Source organism: Saimiri boliviensis, chromosome 6 (genome assembly GCF_048565385.1).
Source record: "Saimiri boliviensis isolate mSaiBol1 chromosome 6, mSaiBol1.pri, whole genome shotgun sequence".
In the NCBI taxonomy this organism is placed as follows: Eukaryota; Metazoa; Chordata; class Mammalia; order Primates; family Cebidae; genus Saimiri; species Saimiri boliviensis.
Window position 1 is genome coordinate 114,025,596 of NC_133454.1, and position 14,795 is coordinate 114,040,390.

The 14,795-nt window shown below is 52.0% G+C and overlaps 1 protein-coding gene across 8 annotated transcripts in view; it reads right to left on the reverse strand.

Annotated features, from left to right (window-relative positions):
* Positions 1 to 2,239: 2,239 nt before the first annotated feature.
* Positions 2,240 to 14,795, reverse strand: part of AMBRA1 (autophagy and beclin 1 regulator 1) — a 173,739-nt gene continuing 161,183 nt past the window's right edge. For all 8 annotated transcript variants that reach the window (XM_039470930.2, XM_010333970.2, XM_010333964.2 and 5 more), the window contains one exon: positions 2,240 to 3,797. In XM_039470930.2, the coding sequence (XP_039326864.1) occupies positions 3,304 to 3,797 (494 nt within the window). In that variant the 3' untranslated portion in view covers positions 2,240 to 3,303. The remainder of the gene's footprint in view (positions 3,798 to 14,795) is intronic.

Genomic DNA, 14,795 nt, shown 5'->3' on the forward strand with positions numbered 1-14,795 from the left:
GCTGAGGCAGGAGAATTGCCTGAACCCAGGAGGCGGAGGTTGCGGTGAGCCGAGATCACGCCATTGCACTCCAGCCTGGGTAACAAGAGTGAAACTCCGTCTCAAAAACAAACAAACAAACAAAAAAACAAAAAAAAATTTTTTTGGATCACCTCATCCCTAGGGGCCTCCTCATACCCTTCTCCCCAAAGCAACAGAACAAGTCAGGGTTGTATTTTTTCTCCTACACTTCATCTTCCTTCTGTAGAAATGACAGTGGCTGGCTGAGGTGTGTGCTCAGGAATCATACACGACCCGATTCAAACCCTGGCTCTGCCAGTTAATTGTGGTCTTTGGGAGTAGGGATAACAGCAGTAACGGCCTCAGAACGTTTTTTGAGTGGTTTACAATAAACAAATTAACAGGACCCACTATTAGACCAAGGAATTCTTCCTCCTACGGGCAGTGGGGAAAGGATGTGGGGCAGTGGGCTCCCTTCTCCTTCCAGCCTTCAATGTTTAGCTCATATCCCACTTTTTAAAAGAAGAGAGAGAGAGAGAGAGAGAAAGAGAGAGAGAGAGTTTCACTTTGTTGCCCAGGCTGGACTTGGACTCCTAGGCTCAAGTGATCCTCCTGGCTCAGCCTCCCAAGTAGTTTAGGACTACAGGTGCCTAAATCCCACCTGTGAAAGGAAGCCTGCCCTAACCAGTTGTGTGCTCTCTGGGCTTGAATGATTCCAGAGCACAGAGCTAGAAGTAACTTTGAGGTTGTGTAGTACAAGCCCTGCATCCTAACAAGGAAAGTGAAGCCCAGAAAAGGCAAGTGGCTTGTCCAAAGTCACACAGCTAAGTGATGTGTCTTTCAGTCCAGAGTCCACTGTTACACGTAATTTTCTAGAAAATGAGTCTTGCCATGGTTTTGTATTTTGTTCTTTTTTGAGATGGAGTTTTGCTCGTTGCTGAGGCTGGAGTGCTGTGGCATGATTTTGGCTCACTGCCACCTCTGCCTCCTGGGTTCAAGTGATTCTCCAGCCTCAGCCTCCTGAGTAGCTGGGATTACAGCATGTGCCACCACACCCAGCTAATTTTTGTATTTTTAGTAGAGACAAGGTTCCTCCATGTTGGTCAGGCTGGTCTCAAACTCCCAACCTCAGGTGATCCGCCCACCTTGGCCTCCCAAAGTGCTGGGATTACAGGCATGAGCCACTGCGCCTGGCTGATGGTTTTGTATTTCTTGCAGATTTATCTTTTGGTTTTTGTCTCTTTTGGAGCAGAATCTGAAATTCTGTGGCCAGAATTGGCATCAGGGACAGATTTGGTTGCACACACACACACACACACACAACACCCAAAAGTACATGCTGCTAGCAAAAAGCCCTAGTATTGCTTGGATTTTCTTTTATGGCTCGTGAAGAGTTGGGACAAATATCCTTGTCCCACTTGAGACAGAGTCTCACTCTGTTGCCCAGGCTAGAATGCAGTGGCATGGTCTCCCCTCATTGCAACCTCTGCCTCCGGGGTTCAAGCGATTCTTGTGCCTCAGCCTCTCCAGTAGCTAGGATTACAGGTACCTGCCACCATGCCCGGCTAATTTTTTTTATTTTTAGTAGAGACAGGGTTTCACCATGTTGGCCAGGCTGGTCTCAGAAACTCCTGACCTCAAGTGATCTGCCCATCTTGGCCTCCCAAGGTGCTGGGATTACAGGTGTAAGCCACTGCACCCGGCCAGCTGGAAGCTTTCAAGCAGCCAAAGCCCGTAAACAGAGCAGGCCTTTCGGCCACTGGAGGGAAGACACAGTCAAGAGAGATCTGAGCAGCTAGCCAGTGACACCTTGCCTGCCAACAGGACCAAGCCCCTCCACCCGCCTGGCAGGCTGGACACCTGCTGTGTGCACTTTTCCAGGACTGGAGGGGATCCAGCTTTCTGGCCATTTACATCACTTCGGGACTGTAGTCCTGGGTGGGAACCTATTAGGATGAACAGCCTTGGATCATTCCTACATACCCACCTGCCACTGGAAGTGGTCCCACTGGAAAGCAGGCCCCCGGGAAGCAGGAAGTGGTGGCGTGAAGTGGTATGAAGCAGAGGTGGCAGCCCTCACCTGACCAGCTCTGGTGAAGGGGTCAGATGGGTCCACTGCACCCCACTGGCACCAGAAACAGTGCCGGGGGAACTGGGCCTGACTCAGTTCAGTGCCCCTCACTTCCCAATCCCCACCCCTCCCCCAGCCTCCGTGGAAATAAACGAGAGAGGAGCCTGGTGAGGGGCATGTCATCATTTTAATGATGTGATCTTTGGTGTTTCCCTCATTAGCTGTAGACCATCCCCTCTTCTCCCAACACAATGCTTCTATGATGAGTTACAGACAGAAAGAAAATCACATTTTCATACTAAAAACAAAATGATCAGAGCCTTGATTTCTCCACTAGAAACTACACGTACAGTTAATAGTCCACATGCAACACCGTAAGTCACAGACTGAGACCTCACATTCCGACCTGGCGTCTCCTCCCCTCCCCTAGCCTTGGGCTAGCTTTGGCCTAGGCTCAGGTAATACTGATACCCACAGGCGCTGCTCTGAGGGCCTCCGGGGGAGAAGGAGACTGGTGGACAAGCCCTGGGGGCCGGCCAGCCTACACCCCCGACTCCTGAGTGAGGACCTGCCCACTGTCCCTTGACTCAATCCTGTATCAGGCAAGCAGGCCGCCCCCTTACTCCACAGTAGTCCCCTATTGGTAAATGCCAGAAGTCCCTGTCCTCAGGAATCTGGGTGCCTGGCCCGACCCCTGTTGGTTTCATTGGGGTAAGATGACGAAGAGAGGCTGAAGCTCTGGAAGGCTCAGAGTTGGAGGTGGTTTTTCCGGGCCAGGCCACTCCTCCTGTTCCTGGGCTCCTGGTGGCCCTGCCCACCCAACAGGTGGACAGGGCAAAGCTGCCCCATGGGCCTCTGCTCAGGATGATTGGCCCAGATCTGGAAGACTGTTCACGCTCTGGAGGCTCTCTGTCCAGGGTTGAGTCCCCTGAGCCCATGTTACTAGGAGAAAGCGGGGTGCCTGGCAGAGATACCCACTTGTTCATCCATTCACATTAAGCCCACAGTGTGGCTCTCCTGGGCTCCAGATCCTGGAAGGTTCTAATTTCCCGAGGCAGGCCTTGCCCATTCGACTGCCTCATGCCCACTGACTGAGCTCCTCTCCACCCCGACCCTCCTCCTCCTGTTCCCTGATGCAGCCAGTAGCTCTTCCGCATGTCCAGTTCCCAGTCAGCTGTGAGGTCTGGTTTCTGCTTGGCGGTTGGAGGGGAGGCACCAGTGCAATGCTTTCTCTACCTGTTCCGTGGTTCTCCCCTGGGGCCTGCAGAGTCCCCCCTGCTGCCGCCCCCATCTGAAAGGTGGTGGTTATTGGTCAAGTCGCAGTGGAGGGTCGGTCCCTCAGCGCTGGGAAGGGAAACAGGAATAGGGACAGGGGAGGAAGAGGGCAGGGTTGGCTGGGTTGGTTCCCGCCCAGGGGTACCAGGCTGGTCCCAGGAAGCTGTCCGGGGGCTTAGGCCCCGCTCTGCCAGTTGCCCGTGCTCTGGAAGCAGTCCCCGAGAGGTGGAGGGCTGGGGTGAGGAGGTGCGGGCGACACCAGGTTCAGTGCCCGTCTGAGAGCTTCGGTGAATGCGGTGGCTGACGATGATGTTGTTGCCGAAGCCGCCCATGGAGGCCATGGTGGTGCTCTGCTCCCGCTGCACCACGGCCGTCATGCCGCCCTCCGCCATCAACCTCTGGATCCTGCTGAGCGCATCTTCTCCACTGGCACCATACTCTGAGCCCTCACCTGGCAGGTACAAAGCAGAAGAGAGCAAATTGGCTGCTGGTCTGGGGCTTTGAGGCAGGCGGCAGCCACTGGAAGCAGCTGCGGGATTCTTGACTAAATGCAGGATAGAGAAAGACTCGCTCCAACACTGTGAAAACCAATTTGAGTCTTGAAAAAGCTAGACAAAACTCCCCAAATGATCACAATCTGTACTTCTGTTTTACTGGTGAGGAAACGGAGGCCTAGGATGGCCAGCTCAGAGGTAGCACTGGCCCAGAAGGCAGGAAGTTGGCTTCAGTGAGTTCTCAGTACCAGTGGCAGCTTAGCATGCAAGGAGGCAGGTTTAGACAGCTGTCTTTGTCTGTCCCTGTTGTGGAAACTCAGCAGACCTCAGGCTGGGCTGGGGTATGCCACCCTTTCTTTGGAAAGAGAGTAGGTACCCTATGGGTGTGGCCCAAAGGGAAACACTATGCTCTGCTTTATTACAACACTGTCTTCCTTCAGTGTAGTTCTGTGATACCTCTTCAAAGCCCCTGAGGAAGCTGAGAGATTTTATTTTGTTTTGTTTTGACAGGGTCTCACTCTGTTGCCCAGACTGGAGTGCGGTGGTGCTAATCTCGGCTCACTGCAACCTCTGCCTCTGGGGTTCAAGAGATTTTCATGCCTCAGCCTCCTGAGTAGCTGGGATTACAACATGTGCCACCACGCCCAGCCTAATTTTTGTATTTTTAGTAGAGACGGAGTTTCCTCCTGTTGGCCAGGCTGGTCTCAAACTCCTGACCTCAGGTGATCCACCCGCCTTGGCCACCCAAAGTGCTAGAATTACAGGAGTGGGTCACCACACCTGGCCATATTTATTTTTTTGAAACTGAGTTTCACTGTTGTTGCCCAGGCTGGAGTGCAATGGCACGATCTTGGCTCACTGCAACCTTCACCTCCCAGGTTCAAGCCATTCTCCCACCTCAGCCTCCTGAGTAGCTGAGACTACAGGTGCCTGCCACCACTACAGACGGAGTTTCACCATGATCCGCCCACCTCAGCCCCCTAAAGTGCCGGGATTACAGGTGTGAACCACTACAGCCAGCTTTCTTTTTTTTTTTTTTTTTTTTTTTTTTGCTTTTTGAGACGGAGCTTTGCTCTTGTCACCCAGGCTGGCTCACTGCAACCTCTGCCTCCCGGGTTCAAGTGATTCTCCTGCCTCAGCCTCCCAAGTAGCTGGGATTCAGGCATGTGCCACCATACCCAGCTAATTTTTGTTTTTGTTTTTTTGAGAGGGAGTCTCACTCTGTCACCCAGACTGGAGTGCAGTGGCGCAATCTCGGCTCAGTGCAACCTCCACCTCCTGGGTTCAAGCGATTTTCCTGCCTCAGCCTCCTGAGTAGCTAGGATTACAGGTGCCCACCACATCTGGCTAATTTTTTGTATTTTTAGTAGAGACAGGGTTCCACCATGTTGGCCAGGCTGCTCTCGAACTGCTGACTTCAGGTGATCCGCCCATACCTAGGCTTCTCAAAGTGCTGGGATCACAGGCATGAGCCACTGCACCTGGCCAGAAGTTGAGTTTTTTTTTTTTTTTTTTTTTTTTTTTGTATTTTTAGTAGAGACGGGGTTTCACCATGTTGACCAGGATGGTCTCGATCTCTTGACCTTGTGATCCACCCGCCTCGGCCTCCCAAAGTGCTGGGATTACAGGCTTGAGCCACCGTGCCCGGCAAGAAGTTGAGTTTTAACTGTTCCCTGGAAGCACTGTTTCCTTCTCTTCTTTCCCTTTACCCACTAGTATTCACAAACTATTCCCCAGCTACTGTTCTCCTGGGCTCAATGCCTGATGCCATATTTCCCTGGAGAGAGGCAGCTGACCAGAACAGGCCCCAAGCTTCAACCTGCAGGCCTGGGAAGGGAGAGAAGGATCTGTCTCCTGCCCCCTCTCCAGAAAGTCCTGAGCATTCCCTTGTGTGGGAACAGAAAAGACTAAGGCTCAAATCTCAGCTCCATCACTCACTTTCTGGGTGACCTTGAGAAACCTAACATCTACCTTGCACAGTGCTGGAGAGAGAAAAGGAGCACACTCCCCAAGCACTTGGTCAATAGTGCCTGCTGGGATTAGCCTGGGGTCTGCGGCAGTGGAGCTCTGTCCCTGAGGGACCACCCCTCCAGCCTTCTGCTCAGCTCTTGGTAGGGTGAAAACCAGGCCAAGTCTGTGGGCAACTATGATAAAGGCTCCCAGGATGGCGAGGGATGGCTCCACTGAACTGCTGATTTGTCTCTATCAGCTACTTGCTGGCCTATTTGGAATTTTGCAGTTTTGGGGCTTTTTTTTTTTTTTGAGACGGAGTTTTCGCTCTTGTTACCCAGGCTGGAGGGCAATGGCGTGATCTCGGCTCACCGCAACCTCCACCTCCTGGGTTCAGGCAATTCTCCTGCCTCAGCCTCCTGAGTAGCTGGGACTACAGTCACACGCCACCATGCCCAGCTAATGTTTTGTATTTTTAGTAGAGACGGGGTTTCACCATGTTGACCAGGATGTTCTCGATCTCTCGACCTCGTGATCCACCCGCCTCGGCCTCCCAAAGTGCTGGGATTACAGGCTTGAGGCACCGCGCCCAGCAGTTTTGGGGCTTTTGATGACGAGTTTTCTTTCCTTTTGGGGTACTTGCCACCAGCCATTTTTACGAGAGTTTCTTTCCTCCCCTAACCCCATCCAGTCCCTTCTCACTGCCTGCCTCATTAGAGTTGGATTTCCAGGCCAGCCAGTTTCATGGCTTGGTGAGATCTCTCATCCACCTTGTTAGTGCTGGGCAGCCTGATGCTACTAGTTCTTTCTACAGGTCTTTTTCTCCCCCTGCTTTTTTTTTTTTTTGAGACCAGGTCTTGCTGCGTCACCTATACTGGAGTGCAGTGGTACAAACACAGCTCACTGCAGCTTCAGCCTCTCGGGTGCAAGCTCTCCACCCAGCTCAGCCTCCTGAGTAGTTGGGACTACAGGCACGCACCACGACACATGGCTAATTGTTTGTACTTTTTGTAGAGACAGGGTTTCGCCATGTTGCTCAGGCTGGTCTTGAACTCCTGGGTTCAAGCAATTCTCCCACCTTGGCCTCCCAAAGGGCTGGGATTCCATGCACAAGGCGCTGCACCCAGCCCGTCTTAGACGATCTTCCTCAGCATCATGTCCTGCTCTTGCTCTTCTCAGCGTCCCCTGATAAACCCTGCCCTCCATCCCCCACTTCCTCCTGGAATGCTTGGTTCCAGCTCCCAGGGCAGAAGGAGAGAAAACCTGAAGGGCTGGCTCTCAGAGTACTGGGTCACCCCCATCTTCTCTCAGTGGAAAAAGTCTTCTAACAGTGGGGCAGAGGGTAAGACAAAAAAGGTCAATCTACAGCCTCAGTAACCCTGGGAGCCAAAGGGCTGCCTGGGGAGGCCCCCTGGGGCCCTCCCTGTGCTCATCGTGGCACCACTGCTTTCTAAGAACTCTGCGCACTGAAGCTGTCCCAGCACAGTCTGGGCTGTGCTGTGGCTGGCCTGCAGCCTGCTGGCACTGGAGTGCACTGTGCCAGGCTCTGTGCCTGGTGAACTCTCTGCTCTTTTTTCTTTTTTTTCCAGATGGAGTCTCACTTTTGTTGCCTGCCAAGGCTGGAGTGCAGTGGTACAATCTTAGCTCACTGCAACCTCCACCTCCCAGGTTCAAGCGATTCTCCTGGCTCAGCCTCCCAAGTAGCTGGAATTACAGGCGCCTGTCACAGCAGCTGGCTATTTTTATTTATTTTTTTTATTTTTTGTATTTTTAGTAGAGATGGGGTTTCACCATGTTGCCCAGACTGATCTTGAACTCCTGACCTCACGTGATCCACCTGCCTCGGCTTCCTAAAGTGCTGGGATTACAAGTGTGAGCCACCATGCCCAGCCAGCTTTACTTTTTCCTTTCTTTCTTTTTTTTTTTTTGAGATAGAGTCTCACTCTGTCACCCAGGCTGGAGTGCAATGGCAGGATCTCAGCTCACTGCAACCTCTACCTCCCAGGTTCAAGTGATTCTCCTGCCTCAGCCTCCTGAGTAGCTGGAACTACAGGTGTGTGCCACCACGCCTGGCTAGTTTTTGTATTTTTAGTAGAGACAGGGTTTTACTAAGCTGGCCAGGCTCGTCTCAAACTCCTAACCTCGTGATCCACCTGTCTTGGCCTCCCAAAGCACTGGGATTATAGGTATGAGCCACCATGCCTGGCTCAGCTCTTTTCAAGTAGCTCACTAGGGGCAGAACAGGCTGCCTTGAGGCCCTAAGGAAGCTGCTGTAGCCAAGCCTCCAGTGAGCCCCAGATGGGCTTTCCCAGGCTCTGGGGGAGGCCCTGCTGCTGGCACTAAGTCTGAGCCCACTGCTTGCTTGTCTGTGGCTCCAGGCTTGGCCACCCCTCTCTATGGCTGTGGCTGTGTCCTAACTAGGCTTCCAGTCTCCTCTCTGTCCATCCAGTCTCCACGCTGCTGCTATTACCATCCTAATTAAGCTCTGATGAACTGAGCTCTGGTTAAGTCTGCACCCTGTTCAAAATCCAGCAGCTGCAAAGGCCCTCACAGTAGTCAAAATTCCTTAGCTTGACATTTCAGGGCTCTGTCGCCAGGCCCTTACCGCATTCCAGACCTTCCTGCCCTGCCCGCCACGTTCCTGCAGGAACCCAGCAGCCCTGCTCCCTGCCCACACAGATGGGCGTACACTGTGCCCATTGTGCCATGTTCTTGCCCCTTCTCCTCTGCCACCTCTGGTCCCCCAGCTGGAAGGAGCTACTTGTTGTCTGGGGCCTCACGGTGCTTCACACCTCCCATGGCTGTGGCATCTCTCTTCTGGCCTGTAAGTTCCTGAAGGTATTGGACTCAGTTGTATTCACTTTTGAGTCAAGTCTGACACATGGGTTTACACTGGGCGTGTATTTGTCAAATACATGTATAGATGAATAAAAGGGCGCCCAGGCTCCTCATAGGGGCTCCAGACTTAAGGATACTTGGAAAACTGGTTGTAACCGCCCATTGCAGAAGAAGCATTTATGTCTGGTTCCTCTCTGGACTTGCTCTTTGAGGGAAGAAACACAACGGCTTCATCTCAATGTAATTGAGTACCCTTGAATTCCTCATGCCTAATACAATACCAGACACAAAGTAAGTGCTCAAAAAAGAATGAGTGGAAGATTTAAAAATGTACACATGGGCCGGGCGCGGTGGCTCAAGCCTGTAATCCCAGCACTTTGGGAGGCCGAGGCGGGCGGATCACGAGGTCAAGAGATCGAGACCATCCTGGTCAACATGGTGAAACCCCGTCTCTACTAAAAATACAAAAAATTAGCTGGGCATGGTGGCACGTGCCTGTAATCCCAGCTACTCTGGAGGCTGAGGCAGGAGAATTGCCTGAACCCAGGAGGCGGAGGTTGCGGTGAGCCGAGATCGCGCCATTGCACTCCAGCCTGGGTAACAAGAGCGAAACTCCGTCTCAAAAAAAAAAAAAAAAAAAAAAATGTACACATGAATGGTTCCCCAGGCTGGGTGTGGACAACTTCAGCCTACAGAACTATGAGCTTTGCTTCCCTCCTGGGAACTCTAAGCCAATGCTAAGAGCAACCAAGGGCATCTGGCACATTCTTCGAGAGAAAGAAACACCAGGGCTAGAGGGAAATGGCAGTCATGGTCAGGGATCTAGGCACAGTGGCAGACGGGGTTAATTCTGCGGTCTCCTTCTCTGTTGCAAAGCATCTGTTTTTGTCTTTGAAAATAGGAAACTGATTTAGAGTTCACATGAGGTCTCTTCCTTGGCAAGTCCTAAGGTGCACTCTAGAAGCAGAGGCCAGGGTAAGATCAACAAGTTCCCATCATGCCCTGTAAGTATATTCTGGGGGTTTCACTGCCAGAGGAGCAGAAGAGGGAACCGAGGCTCAGAGAGTCACAGGAGGAGCTGCCCTTCCTGACCTCTGGGAATACTGGTCTTCCAGCCCCTCCCTCTTCACATTTGCTTGTTCCTGGCCCAGAGCCCAATGCTACTGCTGCCGGTCTACCTACCATCTTCCCCAGACAAAACAGAGGCTCAGATGACCTTTGCTATGGGTCAGAGGCACAGCCATGGTGCTCCCAAACAGTGCAGCACAGTCATGCTCAGAGGCAGGGCCTTACTCAACTCAACTCATTCATTCCACGCTTGCCCTGAACGCCCACTGCAAGCTAGGCAGGCACTGTATCAGTGCTGGAAGCCAATGGTGAGCTCAGGAAATGCTTCCCTCCCTTTCAGAGCTACCCTCTTGGCCAGCAGGGTAGGAAAACTTGCTATAGAGTCAAATTCTGGGACAAGTCAAACTCTTCTTAAAACTGAACATGCAAATAGGCCAATGCGTGCAAATACCCAGGACTCTTCCTGAAAGGCATGGAAAGATATGGAGGATCACTGGAGCCCAGGAGTTACAGACCAGCCTGGGCAACATGGTGAAACCCCATCTCTGCAATAAACAAACAAAACAAAATTAGCCAGGTGGTGGCGTGTGCCAGGAGGCTGAGGTGGGAGGATCCCTTGAACCCAGGAGGTCAAGGCTGCAGTGAGCTCTGTTCCTGTCACTGTACTTTAGCCTGGATGGAAAAGCAAGATCTTGTCTCAAAAAATAAAAATAAAATAAAATAAAAACAAATCTTGGTGCCTGTAGCGGCTGTGAGTGCAGGTGGGATCTCCTTTCTAGCCCAGCCCTGAACTCCCTGACCAGGGTTTCACTATCCATGTTCTTGCAGCTCTGGTCTTGTCAATACAGAACCTGCCTGCCTCTGCATGGGGAAATCTGGGCCCAAAGAGAGCCCTGATCCCTGGGCTCCGCTGCAGAGTCTGACAGCAGAGTAGTGGTGTGAGTGCCTCAGAACAAGGCTCCTTACCCTAGGAGGGACAAGGCTGGATGCTGACACCCATTAATCAAGTGCCCATGCTCTCCAACCCACACCTCCCCTGCACTGACTGCTTTCTGAAAGGGGTATGGTGTGTGGAAGAGCTGGGAGTGCAGGGTCTAGGCAGAGCACGCAGGGATACAGGCAGGCAAAAGCAGCCTGCTGCTTCGGCCGACCTTAGCTGGGGCCATCCTCTACCACCCACTCTAATTTACAGGAGGAGGGGACACTGGGGCAAAGAATGAGGTCCTGCCTCCTAAAACCAGGAAAAAGTGCTCCTTCCCTCTGCCCCCATGCCCCCAAAAGAATAAAAGGAACTTATAATCGACTAGAAGCCAGAAATGGGCTGCATGCTAACCAAGAAAAAAGCAGAGAATTCCCTGGGAGGTGAAGCACCAGTGGACATACTTCTGAAGGTGGCATCTCCTGCTCCCAGAGCCTAGCACATCACCTTCAGGCTGAAGGCCTCCCTCCCAGCCCAGTCCCAGTAACCTGTCCTCCCCACTCATCCATCCTCAGTTCTCAACATGCACCAGTCATGCCATGAGCACAAACTAGTGGTCCTTTATGCAAAGTGACATGTCTTTGAACTTGGGACCATTGCATGTGCTAAGATATGTCTCTAGGAATGCTTCCCCACCACGCTATTTCACCTGACTCCTATTCATCCTTGAATACTAGGCTCAGGGCGACCTCCTCCAGGAGCCTCCCCTAAACCCCACAGGCTGAGCACAGCCCCTCTGTGCTCCAGAGGTCCTCATCACACTAAAGCAATGCTCGGCTTAGGTGCCCATCTCCCTCTCTAGAGTGCAAGCTCCCCAGGGAAGGACAGAGTGGCCTATTTGTCTTCACAGCCCAAGTGGCTGACACATGGTTAAAACTCAGTGAAATCAAACCAGAAAGGGATGCCTGGCCGGGTGCAGTGCTTCATGCCTGTAATTCCAGCATTCTGGGAGGCCAAGAAGGAAGCTTCCTTGAAGCCAGGAGTTCAAGATCAGCCTGTGCAACATGGTGAGACCCTGTCTCTATTAAAAAAAAAAAAAAAATTAGCCAGGTGTGGTGGCGTGAACCTGTAGTCTCCGCTAGTCAGGAGGCTGAGGCAGGAAGACTGCTTGAGCCTAGCAGTTCAGGACTGCAGTGAGCCATAATGGCGCCACTGTACTCCAGCCTAAGTGACAGAGACACTATCTTTATGTTATTTATTTATATTTGAGACAGGGTCTCCCTCTGTCTCCCAAGCTGGAATGCAGTAGCACGATCACGGCTCACTGCAGTCGCAACCTTCCAGGCTCAAGTGATCTTCCTGCCTCAAGCCTCCAGAGTAGCTGAGACTATAGATGCATGTCACCATGCCCAGCTAATTTTTCATATATTTAGTAGAGATGGTGTTTCACTGTGTTACCCAGGCTGGTGTTGAACTCAGGGGGATCCTCCTGCCTTGGCCTCCCAAAGTGCTGGGACTACAGGTGTGAGCTAGCATGCCCAGTTGAGATTCTGTCATTATTATTATTATTATTATAATTTTTCGATTCACAGCCAATTTTTTTTTTTTTTTTTTGATACAGAGTCTTGCTTTATTGCCCAGGCTGGAGTACAGTGGCATGATCTTGGCTCATTGCAACCCCCCTCCTCCTGGATTCAAGAGATTCTCCTGCCTCAGCCACCTCAGTAGCTGGGATTACAGGCACCCGCAACCATGCCTGGCTAATGTTGTATTTTTAGTAGAGACACAGGGTTTCACCATGTTGGCCAGGTTGGTCTTTAACTCCTGACCTCAAGTGAACCATCTGCCCTGGCCTCCCAAAGTGCTAGGATTACAGGCGTGAGCCACTACACCCAGCTGAGACTGTCTTTAAATTAAAAAAAAAAAAAAAGCCAAGGTGGGAGGATCAAGATCAGGAGCTCAAGACCAGCCTAAAACAAAACAAAACAAACAACACTCTCTTTCAGTGACTGCTGTATGTACATACATGTATATACACTAAATACATACATAAGGGACCGGCTGGGCTCGGCGGCTCACACCTGTAATCCGAGCACTTTGGGAGGCTGAGGTGGGCAGATCATTTGAGGTCAGGAGTTCAAGACCAGACTGGCCAACATGGCGAAACCCCATCTCCACCAAAAAAACACAAAAATTTGCTGGGAGTGGTGGCAGGTGCCTGTAATCCCAACTATTTAGGAGGCTGAGACACAGAGAATTGCTTGAACCCAGCAGGCAGAGGTTGCAGTGAGATGAGATTGTACCACTGTACTCCAGCCTGGGTGACAGAGTGAGACTCCACCTAAAAAAAATAAAAACAAAAGAGGCTGAGAACAGTGGCTCATCCTGTAATCCTAGCACTTTGGGAGGCCGAGGGGTGCGGGGTGGGGGGCGGATCACAAGATCAGGAGTTCGAGACCAGCCTTGACAACATGGTGAAATCCCGTCTCTACTAAAAATATAAAAATTAGCCAGGTGTACTGGCAATCCCAGCTACTCAGGAGGCTGAGGCAAGAGAACTGCTTGAACTCAAGAAGTGGAGGTTGCAGTGAGCTGAGATTGCACCACTGCACTCCAGCCTGGGTGACAGAGCAAGACTCTGTCTTAAAAAAAAAAAAAAGGTTGTGGGGGGAGCAGGCAGGTGCAGTTGCTCACACCTGTAATCCCAACACCTTGGGAGGCCAAGGTGGGTGGATCATGAGGTCAAGATATCAAGACCATCCTGGCCAACAAGGTGAAACACCATCTCTACTGAAAGTAGAAGAATGAGCTGGGCATGGTGGTGTATGCCTGTAGTCCTGGCTACCCAGGAGGCTGAGGCAGGAGAATTGCTTGAACCTGGAAGGTGGAGGCTGCAGTGAGCCGAGATCATGCCACTGCACTCCAGGTGACAGAGAGAGACTCCATCTCAAAAAAAAAAAAAAAAAACAGGAAGGGGTGGCCTAAGAGTATGGCCCACTTCTCCAAACCCCTCCCGCTGTCAGGGTTTACTGGGAGCTCTGAGAGGCTGCCGCCTGCTGAGAGAGGCTGGCTCCATGCGAGAAGCCTGTGGTGGTTCGCTGTTTCCTGGCCCTCAGACTTCCTGGAATAGGCCTAGTGGACTCTACGGCAGCTCAGAGTCCACAGAAACCTGCAAAAAAGGGCCTGAAGATGGCAGAAAGAGCCTTCCACCACCTCCTCCTGGAGGCTCACAGCTGAGGCTGGATCTTCCAGCCAGCACCGCCTCATAGTCATGGCCCCAGCGAGGGGCTTCCACCCAGCACAGATGCAGGAGGTGGGCTGTGCTACAGACCAAAGGGGAATCTCATTTTGAAAATTCTCAGTTCATGGCATTGAGAGGGACCGTGCAAGACCCAGTGGGGGACGGCAGTGTAGAAAGCCATTCCCTGGGGTAATAGGCACATTTGTTATTCTTTGCCCGACATGCACCATGGCTTTTCCTCCCATGGTGTCTTCTGGGAAAATGGCTCAACACAGACTTAGAAACATGTGTCTATTTGGTGGCTGCTTTGTTTGGAGCTAGGACCAGCAAGGGGGCTGGGGGTAGGGGTAAGGACAGCAACTGAGTGAGAACAGCCTGTTTAACACAGCTGCTGACGGACTCCTAAGTGGCTCGAGCTCTGCTGCTGGGAGTGCTAATTGGTTTTTAAAAGTGTGAGGCCAGCACAGAGAGTCAGGGCCAAGCGTGACTGAGCCTCACCTGAAGTAGGTGAGAAGAAGTGGCTGATGATATGCCAGGCTGCAGCCAAAATGGCAACCAGCCCCAGGTGTGACAGGAGTGTGAGCGGACCTCCCATGGGGCAGTCTCAAATCTGCACAACTGGTAGGGGACACAAGCTAGGCTGTGGGTTGGTCCCGGAAGCCTAAGGCCTGGTGTGTACGCCTCTAGAACAGCAGCTTGCAGCAGCAAATCTCCCTTTAGTCCTTTCAATCCAGGAATTCTGTGCTCTCTCTTTGGAAGAAGAGCCTGGGTCCTCCACATTTTAGAGGAGAGGGAGGTCAGTGTACTTGGTGGGACCTGACAAGCTGCAAGAGTGACCCAGCTCAGGGAAACAATGTCGCTGCCGAGGAACTTTTAATGCCAGCAGGTGAGCATCACCCAGGCATGGAAGAGGGTATGCATTCCGAGTGGGAAGTGGCA